Below are 24,771 nucleotides of genomic sequence, written 5' to 3' on the forward strand. Positions count from 1 at the left end.
CGTGCATTCAATCATTGCTTTTTCCTTTGCAGCTGTAGGAGTAAGTCCTGTATCTCGGTCCTCCCCAAGTATACCTTCCACTCCAAGCTCAACTCAGAAGACTCCCCCCGCTACTGCCCCTCCAGCCAATCCGCTGGCCAGCATCCTTTCTAGGGTGGACATCAGCACCAACACTTTGCTCAGCGCTTTATCCAAAACACAAACCCATGGGGGTTTTCAGGGTGAGAACTGGAAAAGTAAGATGATATCCAAAGAGTTGGGATAAGAAATTCATTCAATCAAAATTAACTTAAGTTTTCTTCTAATACATGTTTGCAGACTCACGTAGTGTGACTTCATCAGCGTATGCTATTCAGAAGAAAACATGTTTTACTTTGTAATCTTATAAAAATGTAATAACTTGCTCCACCTTTGAAACAAATGATGTCACCTAGGCCAGTAATCATGTTAATCAAAAGCCAAAAAGCTAAATGACATTTTAAGCTGTTGTTTTAGGTAATATGTCTTTTTTTCAATAATGTTGCTCATAGTTAACGTGGTTATATAACATTACTAAACTCAGCAAAAAAAAAAGACACTTCATGACAGGAATCATGATATGGCTTATTGTGATTGATTGTTAAACTTCAAAGGGCTATGATTTATTTAAATGTGTGCCCCTCTGCATATTTCGAAGTAAATAACACGGCGCTGCTGCGCGTTCTACAGGCTCAAGGATTCAGCACAGTTTGCAATCAACGAATACAGATTTATGCCAAGCGATTGAGAAGGGACTTTGAGCATCTTTCTCATGGTGTTTTCAGAGTCAGTTGAAAGGTTTCTTTAATGTGATAAGTTATTGGAACTGTGACCTTAATTGTCTACCGCCTGTAAACTGTTAGTGTCTTAAGGCCTGTTCCACAGGTTTATGTGCAATAATTATTTATGGGTCATTGAACTAGCTTTATTTTAATTTTTTAAAACCTTTCCAATCAAGATGCGGAATTCTGTAAAAGGGATGTTTCTTTTTTGCTGAGTTTAAAATTAAGGTTATGGCAAATAACAATGAATCTGGGGAAAAATAAAGCATTGGGATATCCTGTATAGGCAATGGCATTGGTATACATTGCGATGCTTTCAAGGGTGAGCTTGACCTTTAGCCTCTATGTGCCAAAAGTTGGTGCCAGACAGGCAGTGTTTCAGGAGCAAAGTATAGCCCTCCACAGTCGAATGCGAACTCCCATTCAGTTTTGTCTTTATTCTGATACTTTTGCCCACAATTCCTAATGGATGCATTCCCTTCTTGTTGAATATACTGTTTACGTAGAAATGTCACATTACAGAAGTTAAATGTGTTGAGAATGTTGTATCATGTTGATTTAAAACGTTATAGACCTTTTGCCTAGTTGTGTTAGAAACAGCAGATGATATGAGAAAAGACTCTGTACAGGTTCTTTAGAAAATGTGGTGTGTTTTTAAATTAATCTGCTGACCCTTGCATCCCTATCCCTAATTTTTCCTGCCAGGTCTGTCGTCTTTGCTAAATAACCCGGCTGCAAAGACCACCACAACTTCAATTTCTGACAAGCAATCTCCTCCTCCTGTAACAGCTGAGACTCATACAATTCCTAAAGTGTTACCTACTCCACCTAGTGTCCCATTGGCCAGGGATCCTACCTCTCAAGGATGTGTGGAGCCTACTCCTTTGCAGTCCAATATTGCGAATGAAAAAGTAGATCCCTGCTCTTCTCTCAATTCTACCCTGGACTGCAAGATTGATAACTTACTCCAAGGGAATGCAGGACTGAAAGGCTTTAATTTAGGTTTTCCATCTATTCTGCCATGGCCTAAGGTAACTGTTGATAGCCCTTCAGCAAGTGCAGAGAACCTTGGAGGAACCCCTGTAAGGGATGAAGCTGGTGCTACACCAACGCAAGACGAAATTATGGATGATCCCCAAACAGAGCCATTTCCATATCAGCAGGGGCAAACAGCGTCTACGTCCACAGCTTTAGATGCTAAATCAACATCTTGGCAGGTGCAAAATGCACACACTGATCCACAACCTCATACGGAAATTCACCAGAAGTTTGAACCAAAAAAAGACTTTCGAACCTCTGTGCCCTCTCTTGCGGAGGCAGAAGCAAAGCGGCATCAGCGCATTGAAGCTATGCGTTCTTCTTCTATGTCCAGCCACCAACAACCTTTGAGAGACAGTGTAGAGGCCACCGAGAGATCCGGTGTGATGCGTCAAGAGCTGAGACAAAACCCTGTAATCCATGAAATGGGACCAAATCCTAAACTGGTGGAAGGCAGCTATGCATATCGAGATAATCAAGAGAAGCAAGTGTTGCCCAGCTCTGACACATACAATGCAGAAACATACCTTGCCAAAGAACCAAGACAGGATCTCGCTGCACCTAATTTCTTTACCACACCTCTCCCACCTATCCCAAATCTTCCTCCTCCACCTCAAGACTTCATGCCTCCAGCATCTTCTTTGAGGGCAAGTGGTCCTTGTGCTACCAGGGATTTGCAGGAACCTTTCGGTGAAGCAGAACGAGGTGGTGTTGATAGCTCATGTGCCCCAGGATTCGATTATGAACGCTTGTCTCATGAGGTTCCAAACAAGGAGCCTTTCTATCCACATGGGGAAGGGGCTTCTCACTCTGCTCATGCACCACACCATGCTCCTAACATCCCTCCGAATGGTCCATTGGACTATAACCATCAACATCCACCAAGAGTACCTCTGCAGAATCCTCCAAGTATACCCCATCACCGCATTGGTTCTCCTCCTCCAGTAAGGGGTTACCATGAAGCCCCAAGTCCTTCTCGACCTTTACCTGAAGATCCATACTTTGACCCATACTACGACCATCCACCACATAGCCCATCTCCCCCTCATTATGACATGCACCCAATTTCACCAGCACCAGAGTATTATCCTGAAGAAATACCTCCTCACTATCCAGAGCACAGGGTTCCTCCTCACCTGGAGCACAGGCCTCGACCGCCACACCATGTTCGTCCACCTCACCCTGGGCACTATCCACCTCCAAGGCCCCTTCATCGACCACCACTGGTCCACCATCAGCTGCCCTTTCCAAGAGGCAAGCGACCCGGCCCACCCTTTGGCGGACCTCCCAGAGTCAGGGGCCCATTTTATCCCCCAAAAAGACCTTACTTGCCTCCGCATTACTGAAGTGTCTATTGTGATTCTTATGCTCAGGTGTTTAGTGCATGTCACAGTGAGCAAGTAAAGTCCAAGTGCTGTTGGGTTATCAGCAAGTCAAAGATTGCTGTGGACAGTGACGCGAAGGAGATGGTGTTGAACTCCTTCACGAGATCACAATAGAGAAGTGCAAATTTATTCAAGTTACCAGGGGGATGCAACCAGATCACTAAAAACTCTTGAGCAAGATCTGTTCTGTTCCATGATCAAGACATGCATACCATGAGCAGTTGTGCGGCAAGATGTCAAGGAGCACTGGAGCAGAGAAATGGAAAGAATATCTGGCGTGGAATGAGATGGAATCTGAATGCAGACAAAACAAGAGGTGGTTATTCTATTTCATTTCATTAATTCTTTAATTTCTATAGTTTTTCTGTCAATCAGATTTAAAAGTTAATTCAAAATGTCCTTTCCCTTAGTAAAAATGTTAGCGCTTGTATCTTGCAAAATATCTTTGGGAAAGACCTCAAAGTTTTTTTTGGATCAACATTTAATTAAGATTGATATGTAATATTTTTTTACTTCTGAAGTTAAGTTCTACTGATGATCAAGCTATATTGTTATGCAAAGCTGGTAGTTTTGATTCACCACATCTTATTTTGTACTTGTAATTAAATGTAGCCCTAACAGGTAGTTAAGCTTCATTATCGTCTGTCATGGAGAAACAGCAGTGTAGAGAAAAAGTAATCTTTACAATTTTGAGGTAAGGTGCTGAGGTGTACAGAGACAAGCCATTTTTGCCAACAGTGGCAGAAGACACAGAAGAAAAGAAGTTGTCGGGCAGAATCGTCATGGCCTCCCTCAGTTCCCAGAGGCTTTTACTGTACTGATTTAAATAAAGATGTGTTTGAAAACAAAACAAATTACTGTGGGGAAGTGCAGTCTCAACCATGATTTCTTTGAGTCTTTTCATCTCAGTTGCTTCAGTGACTGATTTCTTTGCTCTTCACATTTTCGCGAACATTCATCAATAAAATGATCAACACATATGCAGAAAAATATTGTAGCTAAATGGCTGCAACTCATGTTGATTAGAAATGACTGAGATTTGTCCTACACCATGTTTAATTCTAGAACCAAAATCAAAGGAATTGAATCCCATTTAAAGTAAATTTCCTAATTACTTGGTGTTAAAATTAGTTAATGAATGCCATTTTTATCATAGCATTTTAGCAAACCATTTCTAATAAGCAATGAAATACGAAAAAGCATACAGTTAATTCAAGCTAAATTATTCACCTCACTCAAAGCGTTCTATAATCGATCCGTTTCAGTTCCACTTTGGGTTTCCTGCTTCCGACTTAGTGATCCTGGACAAAACGCTCCTCTCACATACTCTAGTCTGGTTTGCAGAGTATTTACCTCTGAAATTCTTGCATTTTTACCTCACTTTAGGCTTACATTTGCACACTTAACTGTTTAATTTGTCAAATTATATGCAGACACAGTTAAAGATACGTTTTTTTTCAAATCAAGTAAGGTCTTTTTCTAGAGATAACTCTGGTCACATTTAAGTTGTGTGTCTTTCTCCGAAATAAGTGTAGCATAGAAGAATTTACACAAGAACTCCTTGCTCTAATATAAGACCTGTTATAAGCATCATAGTTCCACTTCATTTAACATCACTTATTCTCGAGGATCAGCTGTGGCTGATTGCATGTACACGAATGTTTATGGAGTCAGATCCTTGAATCAAATCAGGGTAACAACTTCCTGAGTTTCCCCCCCTTGATTAATACAACAGCAAAAACGCGTAAAGTAATAAAGAAATTTGCCTCGTTCTTTAGGAAGGATTTTGGCAATGATCAAAGCCATTTCGTTTAATTCCGACGTTTCAGAAATCTTTAAGGTCTGGATCATAAAAGTAAAACATTCCAGTACCTTTTGAAACTGGCTTTTCTCGGTGCCTCAATATATCACGTCTGTCATTCTTCAACTTTCTTTCATCAAAAAGAAAAATAAGCACAATAATTGGATAATTTACTGTAAAATGTTAAATAATGAGAAACTAGCTAAATAACTAAAGTGATGCAGTTGGAAAAATTAAAGGGTTATTTCACCCAAAATTTTTACTTCTGTCATTAATTACTCACCCTCATGTCGTTTCAAACCTGTAATACTTTCGTTCATCTTCGGAACACAAATGAAGATCTTTTTGATGAAATCGGAGAGCTTTCTGTCCCTCCATTGACAGCTACGCAACTACCACTTTGACGCTTCAAAAAGTTCATAAAGAGATCGTAAAACTAACCCATATGAATTGAGCGATTTAGTAAAAATTTTCTGAAAAGACTCGATCTCTTTATTTGATGAGCAGATTGAATTTAGGCTTTTATTCACATATAAACATTGATCAGCGAACATTGATCAGGCTCAACCGAACCTGCTTGACGCACAAGAACAAACCTCGTACAGAAGCTCAAACGCTGCGTAACATGAGAATGAATCTCATTGGTTCTTGCGGAAGCTCAAACGTGCAGTGTAACACGAGAATGAACCTCATTGGTTCTTACAGAAGCTCAAAAACGCTGCGTAACACGAGAATGAATCTCATTGGTTCTTGCGGAAGCTCAAACGCGCTGCGTAACACGAGAATGAACTTCATTGGTTCTCGCACGTCAAGCGAACATGCACAAGCTTGTTTACCACAACTGATGTGTGAATTGATGAATGTTTATATGTGAATAAAAGCCTAAATTCAATCTGTTCATCATATAAAGAGAGAGTGTCTCTTCAGAAAATTTGGACAAAACTTCTCGATTTATATGCAATAGTTTTACAATCTTTTTATGTATTTTTTGGAGCGTCAAAGTGGTAGTTAATGAAGGTACAGAAACCTCTCAGATTTCATCAAAAAGTTCTTAATTTGTGTTCTGAAGACGAACAAAAGACTTACAGGGTTGGAACGACATGAAGGTAAGCAATTAATGACAGAATTAAATTTTTGGGTGAACTAACCCTTAAAGGCATTTATTTTAGTAGCGAAGTGTTTAAAATCATAAAATAAGCATTCAATTGCTTAAGACCCGTTAAAGCTGAACAGTTCACTAATTGCCTTAATCTTTAATGTCTGTAGAAATATGATGGTGTAACCACTAGTATATTTGATGTAAGTTGCAAAACAAAAATATTTACACATGGTCGTCAGCAGGGGGAGACAACCCTGAATGTTGTCCTGGGCCCTGTGCCAAGGGGAGCCCAATCAGTCCTGGTATATACTCATTGGAGTCTCTACCCTACAACAAAATCCTCATCAAAACTAGCACATGCCTTTTGCTGTTCATTTAAAAGTTTAATTTTTCTTCAGAAAAGAACACACTCATGACAAGAAAACATCTGGTGTTGAGCAAAATTCTTTATAGTTTCACACCAGGGGTTTTCAAACTCTCTTTTCGCCCTCTGAGGTCCCTGCTTTATACGGCTGATCTCCTCTCATGGAAAACAGCAGATGTACATGAAGAGAAGAGTTTTGAGGTCATAAATCGTTTCCAAAAATACAGTCATAACATATTAATGTGTTGTGATTTGGTAGAAAGATCTGATGAAAACGCTGCATACTAGGACTAGGCTTAAAGGGATACTTCACCCTAAAATTCTGACATAATTTACTCACCCTTATGTTGTTCAAACCTGTATGAGTTTCTTCTGTTGAACTTAAAAGAAGATTTTTTTGAAGAATGTTGATAACCAGACAGTTGATGGTAGCCATTGACTTACTTGGTAGGAAAAAAAGAAACTATGGAAGTCAATGGTGGCTATTGCTTGGTACACCATCAACTGTCTGGTTACCAACATTCTTCAAAATATCTTTTTAGTTCAGCGGAAGAAAGAAACTTCTACAGGTTTGGAAAAACATAAGGGTGAGTAAATGATGACAGAATTTAAATTTTTGGGTGTCATGAACCCTTTGTGAAACTTGGCAATTGAGGTTAATGTTTTGCCTAAACTAAACATTATCTAATCCGCTTGTATTACTACTTTTTACAGACTTAATGTAATGTGCACACAAATAAATACAAGTGAGAGAACATATGTTTATTAAAGTTAGCTACATTATTTCTTAATTTATTGATTTATTGACAGAAATTGAGAAGGGCCAGAGTTCAAGGGTTATAGTTTTATTTGCATTCCATTACCATTTAAAAACAAAGGTTTTCGCCTCTCTCATATGAATATTCAAAGTTTTTTGAATTTCTAACGTAGGCGTATTGAAAAACACAGCAAGGGTTTACCATGAAGCGTTTTTCCAATAGCCTACATTAGAAAGTCAAACCAAGTGTCTCGTCATGTCCTCTGGTGTCAGTAAGATCGAATATGATAGGCTACCTATTCGAATTTCTTTGCGAAAAAAACAAACAAACAAAAAAACAACACTCGTATAACACACACACACACACACATTTCGAGTTTCTGAACTGGAAATAAGAGACAAAAACCTTTTAAATATATAATTATCATAGGCTATATTTTAGGCATAATTAGTTATAAAACGCAATTATTAGATTTAAAAGACTTGCCATTTTAATACATATGCATAATTATTATAATTTCAGTTGTCAAATTATTATATTAATATATAATATAATTAGTGAAATCAATATTTTGAATTATAAGTAAACATCATAAAACAAAACCCATTGGCTAATTCTACAACCATTAAATTGTACAGGACCGAAGATGATGTTTAACAGTGATGTTGAGGTTTTTCATTCATGTTCTGCAGTTCATCAGCTCGCCTCGTCTGGAGCGTAAGCCTACTTAATTCAATTGGTTGTGAGGGACACGCCCACATACGCGAAGCGCGCGTGCTCTGCACGTTTCAAGTGAAACATTTGTTAATCGCTTCATGCAAAACTTTCCACAGCTGCACGTGCAGCGTGGGATTCGATCCATGAAATTACCCACCCTCGTCATACACAGTTAACTCGAAATTAACCCTGAATTCAAATAGCCTATTAAAATAAACGCTTTGCTCAAGTAACCAGTGCTTTTGTTCTTATTTGCATGATCATGCATTGATAAATATGACTAATGCGATTTCGATAGAATTTCATACTTTCTCTTCACATGTTTGAAACTGAACAGAAAATATATAACTATAACTGATACTAGATGCATACATGTAAGGTTGTGCTTTCTATTAATGTTTTAATACTTCTTCCCCCTCCCCCTCCCCCTCCTGTCCTTTGTCTTTTAACCCAATCAACCTTTTGTTTAATTTGACTTCCCCTGTCCATCCTCAATGTATGCAGATCTTCTGGTGAAGGATTTTGTCTGCCCAGCAACAGCTGTGCTTGAGGGGACATCCAATGCCCTTGTATCCCATCCGCTTGCAAATCAAGGTAAAGGAGATGCTGTTGCACAGAGCACACCAAGTATGTCTCTCTCATCCTTTTATATTTGCCAGAACTCTTAGCCTGAATTGTCTCAGGCTGCAAGTCCACAGCAAAGCATTGCTCTATAAAGTCAGTGGTGCATTTCAATTGGTAAAATGCACAAGTTTTTCCAGGGCAATGGACAAAATGTAATGTTGTCTTAAAGTTATTTGTTATTGCAATGGATGATGCACACATGGTCATTTGGTAAAGTTGTTTCACAACTCAGGCCTTCAAATGCAGTAAATAGTGGAAAGTTAGAGCTCTATCTCCCTCTACTGGTACAAATGGATCTTAACTTTATTGCTTAAAGGAACACTCCACCGTTTTTTGAAATAGGGCTTATTCACCTTCTTTCCCACATTTAGATAGGTGGGCAAATGCATTTTTGTCTCAGTGCATGCATTGTTTTAGTTTGACAGGGTTGGCGCTAGCTTAGCTTAGCATAATGAATGGAATCCTTTGTTGCCAGCTAGCATGTCCTGAGTAAAAGTTATATAAAAAATTAAAAAACCCCACCTAATTACTTCTTGTGGCCTGCGTATTCACAACGAGTACATATAGCGATGCAGATTAACACTAGGCGATTTCCTATGCAGATTTTGACTTGGGACTATATTAGGGGGAAGCACAGGCGAAGCACTGCTACTTGGGCGCAGAGATATCACGCCCAAGTAGCAGTGCTTCGCCTGTGCTTCCCCCTAATATAGTCCTTAATATATAAGTCAATATCTGCCTAGGAAATCGCCTAGTGTTAATCTGCATCGCTATTTGTACTTGTTGTGAATACGCAGACCACAAGAAGTAATTAGGTAGTTTTTTTTTTTTTTATATATCACTTTTATTCAGGACATGCTAGCTGGCAACAAAGGATTCCATTCATTATGCTAAGCTAAGCTAGCACAGACCCTGTCAAACTAAAACAATGCATGCACTGAGACAAAAATGCATTTGCCCACCTATCTAAATGTGGGAAAGAAGGTGAATAAGCCCTATTTCAAAAAACGGTGGAGTGTTCCTTTAAGGCAACTATCATAGCTTGCTCTCTTCTTAGAGGTATTTATTTGGGCTTATTTTATTCTGTTCTTGCAATGAAGATGCAGACAATTTTGTGGCTGAATATTTTTAGAATTTTTTTTGTGAATGGATGCATAGGAGCATATAAGCCTATAGTTACAGTCTATATCCCAGAACTGACTGGTTATTGCTTGAAAGAATGCACTTGGTAAAGGTCAGGGTATATGTGACCTTTATGCAAGTGCACTTGAAGCGAGTGGATAATATCACGTTTCAAACCTCACAAAGATATAAAGGCCTCAAGCAGCTTGATATGAATTTCTATGAATGGATATAAAGGAAGCTACTCACAAATTATGAAAGCAGTTTGTTTATCATCTCTTGATTGAAAAAAATATATTAATCGTCTGGGATATTACATTGAATTGAATTGATCTTCCTGCATTTTTGACACAGACTTCGACCATTGACAAGCTCTCAGTGCTGCAATACTGAAATGACCAGCAGATGTCGTCGTTAACTCAACTGTCTGGTATAATCAGTTGAGTCATCTGTGATTGTAAGTGCGTACTCTTGTGTACGCGAATGAGTCGTGCTTTGAGTCATAGTATAGAGGGCTTTTTGTCTTAATGTGAGGTTATCAACAGAAAGATGCGTTTTTAAGTCATATGGGTTTTTGGGTCAAGGGTAAAAGTAGCATTGGCGGATTTAGGGGCTCGTGGCAGATGGTTGCCAATCCCAGTGAATTAACACAAGTACACTAGTCTTTGATTGAGTTTACCCTAAGAGCCATACAGCCTAAGAGCCATACAGCCTGATATATAGGCTAGGCTACTGACCATTGAAAAATTACAGATGCACTTGATGCCTTGGAGGATGTAAATCGAGCACACGGCGTGTGATGTTGTCTATATCACCTCCTTATTTAATTTAGGCAGTTTTTTTGTTTATATTAATCGAGAATGAATAAAAAATGAATTCCCCGATAGAACGCGCACTGAGAGAGAAATTGCTCGACCACATATTGAGGAAAGCACGTAGTTTATGTGGGCGTTAATTTGCGAGAAAACATGATTTGGCTCAATGTAGTTTCAGCACCGTGGTCAGAGCTCGACAGAACAAAAGGCGGATTAGAGTCCTTGATATCAGGGACCATCCAAATGTTACATGCAGACGCCAAAAGCGAACACTCAAATAAAGCAGTAGCGAACCATAAAGCTATTTATATCACTGTAAATTTCCATTAAATAAAACGTGTTCATTTTTGTTTTTGTTTTTTTTGTTTCTTATTGGATCCTGCACCTTCATGGATAGAGAACGTGCAGTTTCGTTACTATTAATATAAATATTGTTTTTTATAATTAAAAGAAAGAGTTTCCTATCGCCTTTTTATCTTTTCTTTATGTTTGTTTTAATTGTATTGACTTGTTGTATGTATGGAAAATATTATAAATAAACCATTGTACTCAACTCATTCTCCGAGAAACCAAGAACGCCTGTTAAATGTAATTATAGTACTGTACTACATTTATTCAAAGGTATTTCGTGACAATCAGCCTTGATTTTGAGAAAGTATATTAAAAAAAAACTATACATTTGTATGTTGCAGTAACAAGATGCGAGGTATCGCGAAAAACAAAAGTTACTGTGGAACCGTTGCAATTGTGAGATATAATAGTGCAAATAAAAAATAGTCTCAATTGTGTGATATAGCCTACTATAGCCGCGATTTGGAGAAATAAGTCATGATTACATCTTCTTTTTACTTCCATAATAGGCTATACCAGAGTGAAATGAAAAGGACAGCTGTTCGTATTTGACAGCACCCAATGGTTCGTGAGAGGAAAATGTAGACGCTCCCTTAATCCGAGTAAGCATCACGGTTTCCACACCCCGAGGGAGGACAGGAGATGGACAGGAGGGGGACACCGGCTTTCGACGTCAAAAGCTACGGGTTATACGGAGTGTCAACACCTTGAATATAGGCTACAGCATTACCGTGCGTCTTCTTCACTGCCTCTGCATTAAAACGTGAGTGAAATACATTTTATTTGCATTTAAACTTCTATTGATTCATGCATGTATTCTAGTCAACAGGAGATATTTGAGAGGGCACGGAGAGACAAAAACCAAGGCGATTCAAGGGTGACAGATGCACGGATTTAGTTGAATGTACAGTGGTTTGCGTTCAAGCCATCCGCTCTCCATCAGCTCTCTTTATCAGTGCACGAAGAATATCAGACCATATTCTACAACCAGACAGAAAGACAGCAAATAAACAAACATCCCCTTGGGATTAACAAAAGAGAGCGAGAGAGAGAGGGAAGGAAACGAGAGCAAATATCGGCTTTGCACACACACCAGAGAGCTCGTAAGATTTGAATAAACTTCTTTCAGTCTTTATTGATTTGAAGGCGTGAAGTTGCATGGATAGTTGCGTGTTTTTGTTCTCTGTCATGTATGTGCGTATGTGGTGTCGTGACAAAGAGCCACATACGCCTGAGCCTCCAGTGTGGATTAAACAAAGAAGCTACGGGGATATCCGTCAATATTTATAAGCATTTTTATTTTATTGCATTCACTTTTAATGTGCTCTATTGCCAGAGCTCGTAACATAAGCTTCTTTGTTCTGCTATACTATTTTATTCTCTTAAAATTCCTTTATAGAAACCACTCTTATCCTGTGTTTTGATAACATGTTATAATAGCTTAAATTATTGATATTTACATTATATAATGCATTCATTTAAACATATCATGAGTGTATATTGAAATAGCTAGAAATGTTATTATATTTACACCACAAATCTGCTAAGCATTGTATGATGTTTGACATTTCAGTGCTTTCAGCACTGTATTGAAATCCTTATTGTCCTCCATAATATTATGCAATTAATTCAGCACAAACCAATCAACGCTCATTAAGACTTTGTTTAGTAGATTATTTCAGCTTTGGTGTGCTATCTGTTTTATATATAAACGTTATAACTTGTAAGATTTCCCATTGTGTGAGAATTTCACCATTCAAAATCGACCGACATGGAAGATTGTAATTCTGGCATGGCGATTGGTGGCTTTTTTTTTTTATCATTTGCATATTGAATTGTGAGTGGTCTTTCGTTCTTACATCTAGTTAAAGTAGCTACCTTCATATTGCAAACGCGGCTGAGGCCGGGAGGTCTTAAACGTTGATGTTTTACATTTAATAATGCATATTAAATTATTTTAAAACGTCTCCACAAGTTGCAAATTAGTCAGTGACCATATTTTTCATATATTCGCTCACGAGCAGGAATGGTTTGAAGAGGTAACCATAGCAACAGTAGACCGCTCCAGTACTTTATCGCACGCGCACGGTACAATGGCAAAACTTAAAGACACTTTATTGGTTCTATATTTCACAGATATATGATAAAAGCTTTAGTGTTATGTTTAAAGGCTCCTTCAAATACTTAACGTTTGGCTAACTGTGTTGTAAACAATAAAATTCCCTTCCTGACTGTCTTTAACGCTTTACTTTGTTTACTTTACAAGCATCACATGTCCTTTTACAAATATAAATCTTATTAATGGGAGTTATTATAAAGTGTTAGCGAGTATTTTAGCGTTATGTGTTTTGTTTTACGCAGAGCTGTCACGGTTCAACCCTTTTCCACGGGGACTCGAGTTTAACACCGCGACTCTTCCTCCGCCGCTGAGCCGCTCTCCAGTGCTGAAACCCCGGGCGCAGCTGTCGCTCCGTCCCCTTAGGAAACTGTCCTAATGAAGGAGGCCGACGCCATCAAGCTCTTCATTGGCCAGATCCCGCGGAATCTGGAAGAGAAGGACCTGAAGCCCATCTTTGAGCAGTTTGGGAAGATCTATGAGCTCACGGTGATCAAGGACAAGTACACGGGAATGCACAAAGGTAATTAAACGAGATTGACGCGGCTCTATTGAACGGACAGTCTCAAGAGGAGATGTAAGACTAATGGTGCTAGATGAGATTCCTTTTCATATCTGAAGAGAAACGTCTCTTCTACTGCATCTAATGAGGACACATACTGTGTTTTAATGTGTAGAAACTTTAACCTTTAATTTGACAGCATTAATTTCCTTCTACTTCATTTTGAGTTTGCTTCCAATGATCTAACTTTCTAAAGAAATCTATTCACAGAAAATGCTTCTGTGGTGAGAAAGATGCATTCTTTCATCTATTTCTTAGTCACAGCTGTCAAATACTTTTATGCTCGCAAAACACTGTTTAATATTCATGGACTGTTTAGGTTTTGCTATATTTTTATTTATACATCCCACGTTGTTTTCTTGTTCCTTCAGGATGTGCGTTCTTGACGTACTGTGCGAGGGAGTCAGCCTTGAAGGCCCAGAATGCACTGCACGAGCAGAAGACATTGCCTGGGGTGAGTTGTCGCTGTTGATGACCTGAACGCAGAGACGGGGCTGTATGAAAAATTGATTTGTTTAAATCAGACAAACATTTCCAATTGTCTATATATAGCAGACTGCATATAGAATAAATCTTTTATGATAAAGCACTTCTCGCAGTGGGGGGAACATGAAGTTGTTTCTAAAAGTAGAAACAACACATTAGATGGTTCAGGAAACAGGATCTGTGGAAATCTGTGTTGACTGAACAGACTTTAATTAGGTATGTAGGAGGGCACAATCCTTGAAGGCATCCGCGATCATGTCGCTCTCTGAAGTCGTTGATTAGCTGTTAGGCCATCTGCCGTGCCAGAGCCGTGACGGGCAACCTGTAAATTCAGAAACCTCCAATCTCTTCATCTTTTTTTAATGCCTTTTTATGTTTTCATCCGTAAATCACCTACTTTTTTAGATTTTCCAGATGTACTGGATCATTATGAGCGATGTTGCGAGTCGAATGTTCTTGACGTCAATGTATAGAACTCGAGGATGAGATTATATGGTCTGTTTTGAGATTTAATGAGGAATTAATACAACTATACGCTCAGTGCTCGCGTGATGTTTTTTTTTTTCCTGTTGATTAGACTTGAAGCAAGCAAACCCACAGGGAATCTTTTGCTTCCCCTCAGATTCTATTTAAGCGAGTTTAATTTGCACAAGAGGAAGCTGCATGCGAAGACGCCGTAAAAGCAGAGACACGATGTGGACTGAGCGGCCAAACAGAAGCTTCTGGTGCATCTGAACAGACTCCGAGCCAATTGTGGTCCCACCAGACGTAGGCTAATGAAGGGATATATGGCTTTATTACTCCGTATGTCACATCACGTAACATCGAAGACTGGCTGAGTAGTGTTAGAAGCGACAAAATTAAATTGAAGTGAGACCACGTTGTGCCTTAGTTTCCGAGAACCAATGTTTGCGAGCATCTGCTTAGATTGTTTTTCCTTGTGGTGCGTAACGTTATGTGCATGTGTGCTCAAGAGTAACTCCAGAACAAATCCCATTATTAGCATGACAGTAGTCTGACCTTTGCGACCTCTCCAGGCGTAGATCAGCGGGTTCCCTCGGCTTTAAATCCTCTCTCCTCCTCTGTCCCTCCATCCTTCTATTAGTCTACCCCCCTCACCTAAGCCTGGTAAGACGGTGTTCAAACCTCCCCCCTGAGGTACGAAAGGGAACCATGTTATTAAGAACTACAGCCCCCCCCCCCCCCCCCCCCCTCCTCTTAAAGAGAAATCTCTCTTCCTCTTTCTCTGTCTCTCTCTTTCATTCTTTTTTCACACACACACACATGGAAAGCCCAGCTGTGTGGCATTATTACCAGCTCATGGCACCTGCCATTCAGAGCAGGCCCCGCCCCCAGCCTGTCAATCATAGCGAATCGCTCCGGCAACGCTGCGTGATGTGTGTTTAGAGTGCGTGTGCGGGTGAGATAGGAATTGTTACCACGACGAGGGGAGAAAGACAGATAAGATAAGACCGAATTTGGCTTGGAACCTTAATTTCTCACTTTTTCTCTTTTTCCCCTCAGGCTTTGTTCACACTTGGCTGAATTCAGATTTATTTCCCAGATTTGATCTTTAAGACTCACTGTTTGCATTGTCAATTTGCGAGTGATGAAACGTATCCGCCTGTTCAAATAGTGTAAGTAAAGGGATAATTCCACCAAAAATGACAATTTTATCATCATTTACTCACCCTCATCAAACCTTCTTCTGCGAAACACAAAAAGTTGTTTTTGTGTTCCTTTTGGATCCTATTGGCAGGCTAATTTTAGTATCATTTTTATTGTATTTAATAGTATTTTGAATTAGATTAAATTTTTTTGTATTTTTAGGTTTCATTTTAGTTTTAGTAATTTAGCATTTAATTTTATTTGTATTTTAATTTGAGTAATTTTTGTACTTCAACTAAAACTTATTTTATTTCAGTTAGCTGCCAAGGCAACATTTCTTTTTCCCCCATCATTTAAGGTTTTTAAGTTTTTCATCTAATATTAATATTTTGTTTTATTTCAGCTTTATTTAAATTAATGTAAAAAAAAATGTAATCTGTGTTTTTAGTTACTTTGGACATCAACAGTTTAAACATTCTTCAAAACATCTTCTTTTGTGTTCTGCAGGTTGAGTAAAAAATGATGCCAGAATTTTAATGTTTGAGGTGAATTATACTTATTAATATAAAAATGTTCTACATAAGTTGCTATAATAACAACTTAGTGTTCGCTTTCTTCTACTGAGAGTAGCTATCATAGGGGAATAAGAAGTTGAAAAATATGCCTCTGCTTATGTGACCTCCCACACATTGAATTTGGGTCACAAGAACGTTGTGTTATTTGTATATACTGTATATTACTTGTTGTTTGCATGTGTGTACTAGTTTTCACAAAAGCGCAAGGTCTAGAGACTGAACTCATTTAAAAACTGAACTCATTTTAACTTCGTGATTTTTAGAATGCTGTGTCATGCGCAAGACGCGGCAAAAGACATGAGTGCAACGGTTAAAGACGTCTGTCTACTGCGTGTTTACATTGAAAAAATAATGGAAAAGAAGTGCAGTGGAATGGAAAAACACGTTCTGTGTAAACGGCCCCTAACTCTTGTCTCTCTCACTCTCATTTAATACTAAAGACAACTCTCATCTGTTGAGTGGACCTCCAGGGGGGATGAGAATTGTCTTTAGTATTATATGAGAGTGAGAGAGACAAGAGACACGAGTTAGGTGTCATTCAAGCGGCCCACTGTGTTGTCTTTATTTCAACATAGTATTCAAAGCCACAGAGAAAAGGCAGTATTCTTAACTCTGAATAAATATATAAATATACAAATAAATAAATCCTAACAATATGTATTCAAATGTTTCAGGCTCTTTCACACAGCAGGCTGATCTCAGGTAGGTATCTCAGGCCCTGCTTACACCTGGTATTACGATGAGTTTTGGTCAATCGGATCACAAGTGGATGACAGTAAATACAGGTGTAAACGGGGTCTAAAATGTTTTGAGCTTGTCCACTTTCAACCACTTCCAGAGGTAGTCAAAAAAACATTAGACAGGATTGCTTTCGTAGAGTGAACGCTAATGTGGTCGAATGCGTTCAAACAGCCACAGAAGACCGCCTACTCTCCGTCTACTGAGGTAATGCGTAAACATAATGGGAAGCGTGCTTGCCAGACGCAACTTCGTCAGCTGTAGACTCAAGAATGGTTTGAAGACGAAAAACGTACCAAGCATGATGTTTTCTCACCATTCCTGATTCCTAACACGCACTCACCGCGTTCGGCGAGTGTCAGAGGAGAAACGAAAGCTACTGCTCTCCGTATGTTTTTTTGTTTTCTGTGTTCATATGTAAATTGCTTGAGCTTATTTCGTTCATTAGCTCGAAAGATCTGAAGAAGCCCATACATTTACCCGCCCATAGACCCTCCCTTTGAAGAAATCAGGACAGAAGTGGTTGAAAGTGGACAAAAGAGATTAAAACACCAGGTGTAAACGAATATGTATCTGCCTTGTCTACTTGTGATCCGATCGACCAAAACGCATCTTAATACCAGTTGTAAACAGGGCCTCAGGTAACCAACTCAGGTAAATGATACACTAACAGACTTATCTATGACATAACTATACTAAAATGATTAATAAAATGAGCATTCACTTAAAACACAATAGTAGACGTTAAAGCATTCGAGTAACAGTTTTTATTCTCTGAAATTTTATAATTTTTCCTAATCTTTAGTATTAAATTAGAGTGAGAGAGACAAGAGTAAGGTGTTATTCAAGTGGTCCCCTGTGTTGTCTGAGGATGCACAGTCATCATTGTAACCCTCAAACTCTCAGAATTTAGAAAATGCAGCTTAATTCCCTTTTATATATATATATATATATATATATATATATATATATATATATATATATATATAAACTCATTATAACACCTTAATGTAATACTAATACAAGTAAATACTAGTACACACATGCAAACAACAAATAATATACAGTATATACAAATAACACACCATTCTTGTGACCCAAATTCAATGTGGACTTATGTACATCATGACATCTTACCATGATGCTGAACTCATGAGGTGCATTTTATTCATGAATTTGTGTCTAAAACTGCTGCCTTATCCACACACTCACTAATCACTACATAGTGAAACCCACAGAGTTCACTATACAAGTAAAGGGTGATGAGTTTAGATACTATCGACACCACTGCATATTGCATATGCCATTACACACACACATTGTGTCCTGAATGACAAAAAAAACCTTAACAATCCTAAACAATTTTGAAATTGAAATTCTAAACATACAAATGTGTTTTGGGTTTGTAATAATCATATTTCATGCAATTATTTTAGACTGCTGTTTGGGTAAGCGAAAAATGCCTAACAAAAAACATTCTAATATTCTAATTTCGCTACTATTGAAACTCTGAATAAAAGATCAACTGAGAGCATTGTATTGAAGGGAGAGGTTAAGACAGACAAGGGAGGAGGGGTTGAACAGATGGCATGGCTGGAGTGGCACCTGGCCTTATGTTTAATTTCAGGTGAGAGGCTCGCAGTGATTGTAGACAGAGGAGGAGAATGGAGACCTGGAGTCCTCTTTCTGGTTTTCCGATCCCATGATCTCCTCCTCCTCCCCCTCCTCTTATCTTTCCCCATCTCTCCTATCTCTCGCTCTTTGCCTATCGTTGCCATCCCAACGTGTTTGCTTATAGCTCTGTTTATCACACGGCCCCACTTGCACGGGCACAACAAAGCGGCGGGCGATACTTCAGCCGTGCACGCGTTCCTTCAAGCTTTTAAACATACACATTAACACCTTCGTTTGCTCGTTTCCTCTATTTGAGAATTGGCCACATCTCAAATCGTACTCTTTTTGGCCTCCTTTTAGCATTTAAAAAAACTGCAGCTAGTGCACTACAAGGCTAAAAAAACAGATGAATTTGGAAGACAGTTGTTGTGTTGGCGATTTATGGTATAGCGTGACTCAGCTGGATTCTATCTGACTTCAGTTAAGATAAATATCAGCTTTCACACTGACTTTTTTTGTGGTTTGTTTTATCTGCTGTTTCAGGAACCGCTTTACTCTTACTCCTGCCTCAGAGAAAAAATTGTGACAAAGCAAGACGATCAGCAGGACAGACCAGATAGCTTCTGTTTTCACTATTAATGTCGTTTTTACTATTATAATTATGATTCAAAGCATCAAATTACGCCCGTCCCTATCGAACTAGCGTTTCAATTGGCATGCACGCATTTTTGGCATTTTCATGTTTGGGACGAGTTGTTGTGCGTCTGAACGCATGTTTAAAAGAGCGTCTGTTGTGCCTTTGTTGTGGGGGAAGGGAGGGCAGGTGTTATTAGAGAGGGGGATGGAGTGTGTGAGAGTGAATGTCTGGATGTTTGTTTGTAGTTTAGTACAATGTGCTCATTCTGATTTATGTCGTAGTATGTTTAGGGCACCCGGAAAGTCAAATAAGATAAGGTTGGTTGTTGTATACCATAAAATATGTGTCATGTTTTGTTCAGTGCATGCTTTTACAAATACAGTAAGTGCGCTACACTTAAACTACATGAACATGTGAAATGTACTTCAATGAAAATCCAATTGGATTCTGTGTAAGAAAGTGTATGCAAACTCATATTACTGTACTTTTCACACAAATGAAAGCCAAGCAATCTTATCAGACTAACGCAATCCGACGACTTAGATGTGAAATTGCATGCACACACGTTTCCTTTCCAGAAATGCACGATTAAGTATATTTGACTTAGTGTCAGTGTCTATACTCACATCCAGGCAGGATGAGTCCATTGTTCAGATGAATTGAAGGGTTAGAGGGTTCGAGAGCGTGAAAGAGGGAGAGAGGTGAAAGTAGGTCTAATTAAAGAGAAATTGGACGGATATGTGAAAAGGGGGGAAGATTGAGGGGTGAATTGGGGGAAGGGGGGAAATGAAAGAAAATTTGACATAATGAGCCGGGGGTGGTGGGGGGGGGGGAGGCGGCGGACGTCCATGAGCTTAAAGACAGACATCTGCTAGTAAGTGTGTGTGTGTGTGTGTGTGGCGTTTGATGATTACACACTCTGTGAGAGCAGAACTTAATCTGATGGACATGTATCCACTGTGCACAGTAGATTTTTTCACACCATTGAGACTAAAATTAAACTAGCTAATGGACATTTTCTACTTTTCAAAGCGTAGTTAACTGCAAAAACTGCCATTTTCATCCACTTTTTTGTTGTTGTTGTGTGTGTGGTAGGGTTTCAGAAGCTCAGACATTTATTATAATAAAGTCCCAAACAACAGATCCCCTTGGGTCCATCCTACTTCCTCTCTTGATTTGGTTGGTTTTCATTGTCTGCAATAAATCATGTAATCTTAAGAGCTTGTTTGCTGGCTGTAATCTGTCTTCTTTCTGAATGTGTCCCAGATCAATATTGTTGCTCAGGAAAAGCCATAAAGACACTAAATGATAAATATGGCATTTGCAGATATCCTGATGAGTAATAAGGACGTATCGAATTTTCAATTTGAAGTGTCCATGATCATTTTTTAAAACATATTGGCCTGGTTTCACAGACCGGCTTAGACTAAGCCAGGACTAGGCCTTAGTTCAATTAGGACATTTAAAGTAGCTTTTATAAACGTTCCTTAAAAGAAAACATTACTGGTGTGCATCTTGAGACAAAACAATGGCACTGACATATTTTAAAATATGTGAGTGCAAGTTGCTTTCAGTTAAGACAGCTCAAACATGCGTTTTAGTCTGGGACTAGGCTTAAGCTTTGTCTGTGAAACCGGACAAAATATTCTACACCTGTTTTTACCAGCTTTGTCTGTGAAACCGGACAAAATATTCTACACCTGTTTTTACCAGGTACAGTTGTTTCAAATGAAGAATATTCACTATGAAAGTGTTTTCAATTTGAAGTGTCCATGATAATTTTTTAAAACATATTGGCCTGGTTTCACAGACCAGGCTTAGACTAAGCCAGGACTAGGCCTTAGTTCAATTAGGACATTTAAGTAGCTTTTATAAACGTTCCTTAAAATAAAAATATTACTGGTGTGCATCTTGAGACAAAACAATGGCACTGACATATTTTAAAATATTGCAAGGTGCTTTCAGTTAAGACAGCTCAAACATGCGTTTTAGTCTGGGACTAGGCTTAAGCTTTGTCTGTGAAACTGGACAAAATATTCTATACCTGTTTTTACCATGTATAGCTGTTTCAAATGAAGAATATTCACTATGAAAGTGTTTACGTACTTAAAATAACCACAGACAGTAGTACAGTGGAAGTCAATGGGGCAACCACACAATGATTTTAAGTGCACACTGATTTTAATCTACTATAACTTTTTTTATTTGTTCGTTTTTACAAACTGAGAGCCAAGTTGATCTAATCACTAAAGAGTAAAGAGTAGCAAACAGATATGCATTAATTACTTTAATCCATTTATTTTCTCTTCAACTTAGCATTTGGTTCCCATAGACAAAAATAAAGTAGCACCCCGTCTCAATCAACAGGACGGTTTCTCCAATGTTGACTTGACTGCGTGTTCAGAGTGTTAGACATCAGCGCTATTGCAAGCATTGCTCATATGAGGTCTGTTTGTTTGAATGTGTCACATTCAGAATTTGATATGCATATTGAGTTAGCAAGCCCAACCAATGCACATCTCCACACATGCTTTTCCCCCTTCTCTCTCTCTCTATCCATCTTTTTCTATTTAAGCAGGCGTTGACGCTGACAGTTTTTATGTCTGTGTTACTATTGTAATTGCTTACGGTCTAGCGATTGGCACGTTTGAAACAGGCGAATTGATTAGAGCTTATTGATTATTTCAAGAATGAAGATTTTAGGTGCCAAGGTGGTGTTTCATTGTCTAATGAGAGTAATTGAAGTGACTTTTCAAGCAGCAGCAACAGCAGCATGACATGCTATTAAAAGGCCTTTTTCTAATTCTCATAGGATTTTCATACATGCCGTTTCGATGACCTCATAATTAATCAATAATAATGGAATATTTGTATTCAGTGTGCTGTGTTATTTCTTAATAACACTGCAGAGGTGAATACAAATGATGAACTTGTGCATTTTCCCACATACATTCATATAAATTTATGTTGAATTGGTCAAGTATTCTCTAAACTGATGTAAAATTTTGTGTTTGAGTATAAGACACATCAGTATCTTGTTATCGTTGGCATGTTTAATGGGCATGAAATGGCATATTTTTGGATCGTCTTTCTAATGTAACCTTGTTTATTATAAAATGGGAAATGGATGCGGCTGAAAGAATAAGCTAGAAAAGGAGATTGAAAAGAAAGAGAGTGGAATATATTGGGGGTGGGGTGGCGCGCAGGTTGATTACGGTCGCAGGTCCTGTTGCCAGGAGACGGCTGGGACAAGGGATGCTGGGTTGCTAGGGAACCAGCTCAATGCAATGGCCAGCATTGCATGATGGGTACAGAGGCAAGATTGAGAATAGTCTTTGTGTGGATACACACCTAATTTAACATCTGCCACCACACACACACTGACAAGTCGCAAGAGAGATCCTCTTGAGCTAGCTTGAGTGCAAAACACACACGCACACACACACATACACAGTCATTCTTTCCATGCACAGAGAAACTTGGGGAGTATGAACAAACAGCATGCCTTGCAGGCATGTAGCGTGTGCGTGAATGTGAATTGTGATCTGATTTTTGAGCTCTTATGAGTCACTGGCTTTCTGAATTTTGCTCATATTGTGCAGTAGTTTGTGTGAATGGAACAGTCAAATTTGGGTGTGTCTTCTTCACATTTTGTTTCGGATGCATAAGCATATAGCTATTTTACAGGTCAAACACTGATTTGTTTGTATACGCGTTCGAGGCACTACATGGAGGGTGGCGGCAGAGTAAATGTCAGATGATTCAATAATCTATGGATTTAATATCCCATAATCCCAGTGAAATCCCTGGCCTCAGATCAAGGCGCAGATTAAGTGTGTGTGTGCTGAGTTTTTTATGCTGGCAGATGAACCAAGCAGGAGTTATGATGACCTGTGCTTCTAATGGCATGTACGGAAGGATATTACATGAATATATTTTTTTTGGTACTTTCTATTTTTGTCAGCAGACAGTTGTGTTCTCCTGCTACAACACATATTGAAGGATTGCATTTATTTGTGTGTGGATGTTTTACGATTTACATATTTTTTTCGAGCACAACAATAGCCTATGTTTATTGGTCCTTGGTTTCCTGCAGTTTATTCAAATATTTAATGATTTACTATAATAAATTGTCACTTAATGTCAGTGGTGCTACCGCAATATTGTGTACTTTTGGTTTATGTTGTTCATTAGGTTTTTTGTTTGTTTTTTTTTGAAGGGGGGGGAGGGTTAAAACCTGAAGGGCTATTATGAATGCTTAGTGGCATCACCATTCTTTTTTTTTTCTAAAGATATTAATTTTATTCTACAATGCTTAAATGAAATACTAAGATTAAATTGATCATTAATGACAGTAAAGACGTTTACATTGTTACATTTTATTTCAAATTCATCATAGAAAACTCAAGAAAAATGCATCACTGTTTCCACAAAAATCTTAATTATCACAATAGTTTTCAATATTGATAATAATAATAAGTTGATTATGTTTCTTGAGCAGCAAATCAGCATATCAGAATGATTTCTGAAGGATCATGTGACAGTGAAGACTGGATTAATGATGTTATAAATTCATCTTTGCATCGCAGGAATAAACTACATTTTCATATATATTACAATAGAAAACAGTTATTTGAAATTGTAATATTTCACAATATTACTGTTTTTATTTTTGCATTTAAATATTTAACTGTTTTTAAAAATATTAAAAACTGGCCCTAAACATTTGAATGGTATTGTATGTTTCAGAGTAGATTTAATGAATGTAAAAATAACTGTAGAATGTTAATCATCTGTAATTATTAGCGTGGTTATATTAGTTTTCTTTGTCGAGCAGCGTTTGTGGAAGCCAACAGGTTTCTCTCGTCCCGATGATGGAGAGTCTTCACTGCCTCTGTTGCTTTGGCAACCATAGCAGTTACACATGCTACTTTTATCTGTCTATCTCTGTCTCTCTCTATTTTCCTTTCTCATAAATAAATACGCAAAGACTCACTTTTCATCCATTTTGATCCCTCCGTCGCCCTATTTTTTTTTTTTCTCTTTCTCTCTTGTTCTTTTTTTCCCATCACTACCTTCCCCTCCCCTCGTCGTCCGGGGCAACCTTGTTTACCTGCTGGGTAGCTCGTCTCGCCGTTGTCATGGTGACAGAGGGTTGGTTGCCGTGCCGACCTGAAGTGGCAGTGCCACGACTCTCTCTCTCTCTCTGTCTCTCTCTCCCACTATTTCTTGTCTCTTCCCGTCTCTCTCGTCCTTTTGTACCCTTTCTCCTCACCCTTTTCTTTTTGTTCTCTGCCACTCTCTCTGCTTTTCCTTTCAGTAATCCTTGAAGCTCAGTGACTCATCACAGTGCAAGGAAAGATGTGAATAAAGCTCATAAAGGATTTTCTCGTACATCACAGCGCATCTGTAGCCTGTACAGAAGTGATGTTTTTCGGTAATGTTTTGGTTTGATGTGCCATCTTCCTGTTGATTCATGCATGTTAAATGAGTGAGCTGTTCCCTTGCCTCAACCTTGATGTGAGTTGGCTCCTTTCCGAAAATGAATCCAAAATGGCACA

General features: G+C 38.6%; 2 protein-coding genes across 3 annotated transcripts in view; both read left to right on the forward strand.

Moving 5' to 3' along the window:
* The window catches only part of rprd2a (regulation of nuclear pre-mRNA domain containing 2a), a gene marked incomplete at its 3' end in the record, with an annotated part of 30,024 nt that extends 26,840 nt beyond the window's left edge, over positions 1-3,184 (forward strand). Inside the window, exons 9-10 of the mRNA XM_082187203.1 lie at positions 33-236; positions 1,506-3,184. Coding sequence (XP_082043329.1) covers positions 33-236; positions 1,506-3,184 — 1,883 coding nt within the window. The remainder of the gene's footprint in view (positions 1-32; positions 237-1,505) is intronic.
* A 210-nt stretch (positions 3,185-3,394) lies between these two features.
* Positions 3,395-24,771, forward strand: part of celf3a (cugbp, Elav-like family member 3a) — a 38,317-nt gene continuing 16,940 nt past the window's right edge. For both annotated transcript variants that reach the window (XM_082187237.1, XM_082187238.1), the window contains exons 1-5: positions 3,395-3,539; positions 8,467-8,556; positions 11,384-11,637; positions 13,236-13,513; positions 13,924-14,006. In XM_082187237.1, coding sequence (XP_082043363.1) covers positions 13,369-13,513; positions 13,924-14,006 — 228 coding nt within the window. In that variant the 5' untranslated portion in view covers positions 3,395-3,539; positions 8,467-8,556; positions 11,384-11,637; positions 13,236-13,368. The remainder of the gene's footprint in view (positions 3,540-8,466; positions 8,557-11,383; positions 11,638-13,235; positions 13,514-13,923; positions 14,007-24,771) is intronic.

Source organism: Leuciscus leuciscus, assembly GCF_965113295.1.
Source record: "Leuciscus leuciscus genome assembly, chromosome: 12".
In the NCBI taxonomy this organism is placed as follows: Eukaryota; Metazoa; Chordata; class Actinopteri; order Cypriniformes; family Leuciscidae; genus Leuciscus; species Leuciscus leuciscus.